Source organism: Haliaeetus leucocephalus, unplaced genomic scaffold (genome assembly GCF_000737465.1).
Source record: "Haliaeetus leucocephalus isolate CR32 unplaced genomic scaffold, Haliaeetus_leucocephalus-4.0 Scaffold157, whole genome shotgun sequence".
Taxonomy (NCBI): domain Eukaryota; kingdom Metazoa; phylum Chordata; class Aves; order Accipitriformes; family Accipitridae; genus Haliaeetus; species Haliaeetus leucocephalus.
Window position 1 is genome coordinate 1,832,898 of NW_010972593.1, and position 7,007 is coordinate 1,839,904.

Here is a 7,007-nt window from a genome sequence, read left to right on the forward strand (position 1 = left end):
GGGTGTCGCTGGACGTGTTTGGGGGGTCCCTCCACCACAGCCGGGTGTCGCTGGTTGCAGTGACAAGAGGTTTGGGATCAAGTGTGGCCCACAAGCCTGGGGCCCACCTAGCCACCGCCCCTATTCCCTTCTCTCTCCCCCCAGGGTGTCCCTACCAGGGCCAGGGTGGGTGGGGGGTTCCCACGGGCCTTGGGGCATGATAAGACCGGGGGGGGGGTGTCCCGGGGACTAAATCTGTGGCTCAGCCCCGGCCGCCCTACGGCACAGCACGGTGTGGGGCTGCACTGCTTTGGGGGTCCCTGCCCTCTGTCGCCGTGGGGGGATAGGGTCCCCGTGCTGGGTCCTGGCCCTGAGCTGCCACAGCAGGTCTGTTGTTGGTGTTGGCCTGCGGCTCCCAGGGCATAAACCCCCATTTTTGGTGCTGCAGGTGCTGATCCCTGGCTGCCCCCCGGTATCTCTCTCCACTCGCAGGGTCGGGGCGGTTTCAGCTCCGTAAGGGCCCCGCAGCCATGTCCACCTTCCGGCAGGAGAGTGTGGAGGACTTCTATGAGATGGGGGAAGAGCTGGGCAGGTGAGTGACATCCCACCGCGCTCCCGGGGGGGCTTCCATGGCTGTACCCCTTGCCCAAGCACCGGGCCGGGAGCTTCACCTGCCTGCTGCAGCCCTCATGGTGTCCCAGTGACGGTAACATCCCCTGTGCCACCTCTGTGGCTACCTGCAGGCGGTGGGTCTGCGGGCCAGGTGCTGTACTAAGAGCCAGGCACCTCTAGCAGCTCTCTATTAAAAAAACCAGTGTTAATTAGCGTTTAACTCTACCCTATATCAGGGCAGGCCTAGCAGCTCCCTGCAGAGCTCCCATCCTGTCCGTGTTTGGCCAGGGCTGCCGGGCTGGTCCTGGCGTCTTCCGGCCCTTCTTGGTTGCTGCCGCCCGGTTCTGCGCCTGCGGGACAGATCTGGGGGTGAATCACTGCATGCAAATGGGATTTAATCATCCGGGATGCAAAGGCGGCAGCGGTGGGGGGGTGTGGGCTGGGTTTGGATCCTCCAATGCTGCTTCAGCCACGCCAGCCCCATGCCGGCACTCCGGGACTCGGGGTCTGCTGCAGCCATGGCTGCCTGCCTGGGCACAGGGCTCCCTAGGGGTGCTCCCTCTTGCAGTGGGAAATAATTGTGCAGCGGAAACATTTTGGGTGGTTTTAGCGTTTTTTTTTAAAAGAGGGGGAGCTTCCAGGGGCTTGCTCTGGGTCCCCTTCGCCTTCAGGGCTGCGCTGTAGCTCTGGTCCGGTGTGAGCCGTGGGGATGGATGTGGTGACCGGGGGCTGGATCCCACCTGGGCAAGGCTGGTCTGTGCCCCAGGGGGGAGCTGTGGGTGGCCCCGGACGTATAAAGAAGTCTTGGGTCTGGGTGTGCGCGGAGGCCAGTGACGGAGGCCGGTGACGGGGACCGCACGTCATCGTGTGCTGGCAGGGATGGCCAATGGCCGGGGCAGTGGGGAGGGAGCAGCCTGGGGACGTGGGACAGATCCGGTCCTCTGGGAGGGGAAGGTGTTGAGGGGCCCTTGTGGATCCTGGCAGAGGGGCGGCAGGGGGCTCGGCCACGGAGGGGAGGGACAAGGGTTGGGATCCTGCCGTAGCAGCGATGCCGGTGTCGGCAGAACCCGGCTCCCTGAAGTGCTCATTGATGCCCGGAGCCCTGCCTCCCCCCAGCCCCTGACCCAAGCATGCTTTGAACTGTCGGTTACTCTTATTTCAGCCATTTCCACCCCTCCACCCACCTTTCCTATCAAAACTTTATGGTCCCCTGGGACCACTGGGCTCCGGGGTTCTCTCCTGGGAGCAGCCTGGGGGCTCCTGGCTGGAAACGGGGGCCAATGGGCATCTCGCACCCCTGGCAGTCACAGCAGCACCAGAACAGCCCAGAGAGTGTCAGCAGCTGCTGCGTCCCTGGGAAGAATTTCTTTCCTCCATCCCGGGCAGCACTGGGGTTTACACGCCTGCTCTGGCGGTACCAGGATGCGTAAACCCTGGGAGCGTGTTGGGAGCAGGTGGACATGATCAGCCATGTATGGGAGGACCCCGATTCCTGACAGTCCTGGGCAAAACCATGTGTCCTCCTGCGCAGCGCAGCGTCCCTGCACGCAGCGTCCCTCATCCTTGTGCCGGTGCTGACCCCACTGCCGAGCACCTGTTGGCACGTATGATGTAGGAGATCATCTCCTCACCTCCTCCCTGCATCCCGCAGCGGCCAGTTTGCCATTGTACGAAAATGCCGGGAGAGGAAAACAGGTCTGGAATACGCAGCCAAATTCATCAAGAAGCGTCGGCTGTCGTCCAGCCGTCGGGGTGTGAGCCGGGAGGAGATCGAGAGGGAGGTGGACATCCTGCGGGAGATTCAGCACCCCAACATCATCACGCTGCACGACATCTTCGAGAACAAGACGGACGTGGTGCTGATCCTGGAGCTGGTCTCGGGTGGTGAGCTCTTTGATTTCCTGGCTGAGAAGGAGTCCCTGACAGAGGAGGAGGCCACCCAGTTCCTCAAGCAGATCCTGGATGGGGTGCACTACCTGCACTCCAAGCGCATTGCCCACTTTGACTTGAAGGTGAGGTCTGGGACGTGCAAACACCCTGTGCTTGGCAGCTGGGGAGCCGGGACAAGCATTCAGGTGCCTGCGGAGCAGTGGGGCTGGCTCTGGGATCTCTCCCTGCTTCAGGCATGTGTCCTCTCCTCCAAGGAGAGGAGTCCAGGGCAGCACAAGGCTCTCATGGGTGAGCATGTGGGGTTAAATGCCAGGTCCTTTTCCCCCACAGCCGGAGAACATCATGCTGCTGGACAAGAATGTGCCAAACCCTCGCATCAAACTCATCGACTTCGGGATTGCCCACAAGATTGAAGCTGGGAATGAATTCAAGAATATATTTGGGACCCCAGAGTTTGTAGGTGAGACCTGGCTGGTGGTGTTCCTGTGGGGCTCCTCTGGGCTCTGAAAGCTTTGGCTTAACCACAGAGAGATGCCCAAAGCCCTGGTGCGGCAGGCTGGGCAGCTGCTGGGATGTGACCATGGGGACAGAGTTCTTTCCCCCAGAATAAGCCTGTTTTCTCCCCTCTTTCCTTCTAAAGCCCCAGAAATTGTGAACTACGAACCCCTGGGGCTGGAGGCCGACATGTGGTGAGTGAGTCCCTTCCCAAGCACCTTCCAGTGGCACCAGCGGCCGGTCCTCGGGACTGGGGTCGTGCCAGTGTATCTCCCCTCTTGCTGAAAGCGCAGGGAGAGGGGACCGATGGCGCTCCGTGGGGCTTCAGCCTCATCTTCCTCTCTCTTCCAGGAGCATCGGGGTCATCACTTACATCCTGTGAGTATAAGGGGAGTCTGGGGTAGATGGGCGCTGCAGGGCGAGTTCCCCCGCCTTGGGCCGTTGCCTTTTTGGGGTGTCACAACCCACTCTCGCTGCAGGCTGAGCGGAGCCTCCCCCTTCCTGGGGGAAACAAAGCAAGAGACCCTGACCAACATATCTGCCGTCAACTACGACTTCGATGAGGAGTATTTCAGCAACACCAGTGAGCTGGCCAAGGACTTCATCCGCCGCCTGCTTGTCAAGGACCCCAAGTGAGAGACGGAGCAGAGCTGGGGATGACCCTGGGAGAGAGGACAGTCCATCCTGCCCGACCCTCCGTGTACAGGCAGCTCCCATACCTCCTGCCCATGCTAGGGTTTAGCTCTGAGCCTGCTTGCTGCCAGCCCATAGGCCTTTCCCCATCCCTGTTGTGCTGCTTGTTTATAAATCCCATTCATCCCGTTGTTTCCCTACTGCTGCTTGTAGGATTTGGTGTTGTGAGACATCTGGAAACCAAAGTCTCTCCCCCGTGTCAGGCATGGGGTGAATTCTGGGATCAGCCTGAGAGTGCAGCAGCTCGGCTGAAAAGGAGGGAAAGGGGTTTGGAAGGGATCAAGGGCTGACCTGAGCACCCGGGACCTTGGCCTGGGGCAGGAGCAGTGGTGCTGCATGATCGGACAACGGTTGGGAGGTTGCTGCAGGCTCTTCTGCATGTATTTGCTCTTGGGAGGCTGGCTGAAGGCATGGGAGCTGGATGCGGCCTCTGTCTGGGGTGGCCCCTGAGTACATTGAGTTTGTCTGGGCTCATCCGTGCCCCAAAGGTGATAGGATCCAAGCAGCCTTTCCAGGACTTTAACAGGGAAAGAGGCAGCAAAGCCTCTGCCCCTTGATTGCAACCTTGCTGTCATTGCAGGAAGCGGATGACCATTGCTCAAAGCCTGGAACACCCTTGGATTAAGGTGAGAACTTAAAGAATCGGCACTTTTTGGGTGTCAAACATCCAAGAAGTCGGGGGTGGGTGTTGACGCACTGGCAGCTCTCCACTGCTCTTCCAACCCCCAGCTGGGGCTGGTTTGGTGCTGCTGGTGGCCGCGCTGCCGGGGGACTGTGGGTGGTTGCTGAAGCTGTCCGGCTCCCACTGTCCCGGCTGCGCCCCATGCCTGTGGCTGTTCCTCTCCTCAGGTGATCAAGAGGAGGAACGTCCGCAATGAAGACAGCTGCAAGAAGCCTGAGCGCCGTCGGCTGAAGACCACACGGCTGAAGGAGTATACCATCAAGTCCCACTCCAGCATGCCGCCAAACAACACATACATCAACTTCGAGCGCTTCTCCAAGGTCATGGAGGAGGTGGCTGCAGCCGAGGAGAGCCTCCGAGAGCTGGAGAGGAACAAGAAGTCCTTCCAGGAGGACATCGAGGCCCTGCTGTCCATCTATGAGGAGAAGGAGTCGTGGTACAAAGAGGAGAATGAGAGCATCAGCCAGGACCTCCGCCAGATCCGGCAGGAGCTGCAGAAGACGGAGGCCCTGAAGAAGCAGGCGCAGGAGGAGACCAAGAGCGTGGTACAGGTGGCCAACGGCCTCAAGAGGCGTTACCGAAAGCTGGAGAACCACTACGAGGCATTGGCCAAGCAGGTGGCTTCAGAGATGAAGTTTGTCCAGGAGCTGGTGTGGTCCATTGAGCGGGAGAAGCTGCAGAGCGGTGAGGGAGACGGCAGCATCCGCTAGCTCAGCTGGTGCCGGGGTCGGCTGCCCTTAGGCTGAGGTTGCGTTGTCCTTCTCGATTCCCCCCCGCTGACCTGCAGCGGCAGGCAGCGCCGAAGGGACCTCAGTGGCTCTGCCCCTTGCTTGCCCAAGGAGCCGGTCCACAGACAGCCTTCGGTAAATGTTCCCAGGCTCTGCTGGGCTTGCGGTGGTGTGCCGGGGACTTGTGCCTCTCTGGAGACCCTCGCTTCAGGGGGCTTGAGTTGTGCTCACCTGGGTTTTGGCTTTCTGCTTGTGGCTCTTGCTTGGCTTGCTGTCCACGTGTTCCCCGTGCTCCCCCTGGCTGCTCCCCCACTCGCTGCCGCAGGGCTTGGGGACCAGTTCTCCCTGTCCCACCCAGGGCCTGGGTCTCTGAGCTGCTGCAGTGCCCTGCCTGGTGCGGGGGAGCTTGGTGGGGAGACCCCTCCTCTAAACTCTCGCAGCAGCTCAGCGTCTGCCACGCGTGAGCCATGACCAAGGACTGATTCCTGCGTGGTCCAACACGCCACAGCCCCATGGGTGACCCCGGCCATCCCCCATTCTCCCCGGGGGTATTGCATCCCCTTGTCCCCCACCCCAGCCCTTGGTCCCACTGGGCGCTCCCCCTTTTAACAAAATAAAGGTTTCCGTGCACCGGGGCGGCCGCCTTGGCTCCTGCCATGGGATAACGGGTGGTGGGAAGGGGGCAAGGACACGCTGGGGGGGTGACAGCTCCTCTGCTGTGACCCCAAATGGTGTTTGTACTCCCTTCCAAAAGGGATTTTGTTAATCTGGGAGGAGAAAAGCTTTTTTTTTTTTGCCTTATCAGCCTCAATGCTGATGGGTGAGCTTCCTGCAGCCTTGGAGGGGACTTTGGGAATGGGGCTGGGTTGCAGAATGCTCCTGGGCGGGGGGAGCCCCCAGCCCCTCTTGCCTTGGACCCTGGGGGAGGTCTGGGGGGCTCAGGGAAGGTTGGGGGCTGTTCCTGGGAATTGGAGAAGGTCTGTGGGGTTTGAGGAGGTCCCTGGGGCTCAGGGAAGGCCCTTGGTGCGGGGAGGATCCCAGGGTTTCTGTGGAGTCCCTAACCTTTTCCCCAGGGATCCTCCTTTTGCAGGGGACCAGCCAGATCCCATTTTGCATGGGAACAGAGTGGATAAGGAATTAGCCCCAATATTGTCTGGGCCAGGAAGGGCTGCTGGGTTCTGGCATCACCAGGAGATGCGCCGGTGAGTGTGGGAGAGCAGCTGGTGGCTGGGGCCAGGGGGCCAGCAGGTGCTGGACCCTGTCCCCTTGCCCCTGGCCTCCTGGGGATGGGGGGGATGACAGACAAGGTCCCGAATCGCTGTTTTCTGCAGAGCATGCATGAGAGCACCAGGGCCGGGTTTCTGCCGGGAGCACTGGGGGGTTTCCGGCTGCTCACAGCTCCATGGCGATGGAGCCAAGATCCAGCTGAATTTGATCTGGGGGAATCACCGGCCAAATCCCAGTGGATGGCAGGCGTCCTTTTGGCTTGCCGGCACCCACAACGGGGAGGGCAGCAGCGGGTTTTCCTCTGGCCGAGCTCTAGGCCGAGGGGATTTGCTCAATTTAGGCTTTATTTGTCACTCCAGTGGCCCCCCCCAGCTCCCTGGGGGACTGGGGTGGCAGTCAGATGGGCACAGCCTGGGTAGAGGGGCTGTGCCCGGTGTCCCCATCTGTGCCAGCCGTCGGGCAGCCCCGCATGCCGGCCGCTGTCTGCTGACGTCCTGCGAGGTGTAGGTTTCATCCCAACCTGCAGGGCACGCGGGCACACGGATAATTTTAGTCTGCCCTGTTTTTCCAGGCCAAGGTGCTTGGCATCCAGGGGTGACGACGTGACCGTGTGGCTGGTGGCATCATCCCAGGGCAGAGCAGGATCTGTGCCGTGGCTCCAGGGTGCTGGACGGAGGCTCCGGCCACGGTGTGGGACACCG

General features: G+C 61.0%; 1 protein-coding gene across 1 annotated transcript; it reads left to right on the forward strand.

Annotated features, from left to right (window-relative positions):
- Window positions 1-430: 430 nt before the first annotated feature.
- DAPK3 (death-associated protein kinase 3) lies at window positions 431-5,635 on the forward strand. Its single transcript, XM_010562277.1, has 8 exons — window positions 431-571; window positions 2,243-2,603; window positions 2,812-2,941; window positions 3,122-3,170; window positions 3,328-3,354; window positions 3,456-3,608; window positions 4,250-4,295; window positions 4,519-5,635. The coding sequence occupies exons 1-8, from the start codon at window positions 510-512 to the stop codon at window positions 5,059-5,061; spliced, it is 1,371 nt and encodes a 456-aa protein (XP_010560579.1). The 5' UTR covers window positions 431-509; the 3' UTR covers window positions 5,062-5,635.
- The last annotated feature ends 1,372 nt before the right edge of the window (window positions 5,636-7,007 follow it).

Excerpts from the sequence above, each read along its gene's own strand:
- DAPK3 (XM_010562277.1), top strand. The coding sequence starts at position 510 with ATGTCCACCTTCCGGCAGGAGAGTGTGGAGGACTTCTATGAGATGGGG. Across the intron at positions 3,609-4,249 it reads CTGCTTGTCAAGGACCCCAA|GAAGCGGATGACCATTGCTC; the intron begins GTGAGAGACGGA and ends CTGTCATTGCAG. Across the intron at positions 4,296-4,518 it reads TGGAACACCCTTGGATTAAG|GTGATCAAGAGGAGGAACGT; the intron begins GTGAGAACTTAA and ends TCCTCTCCTCAG.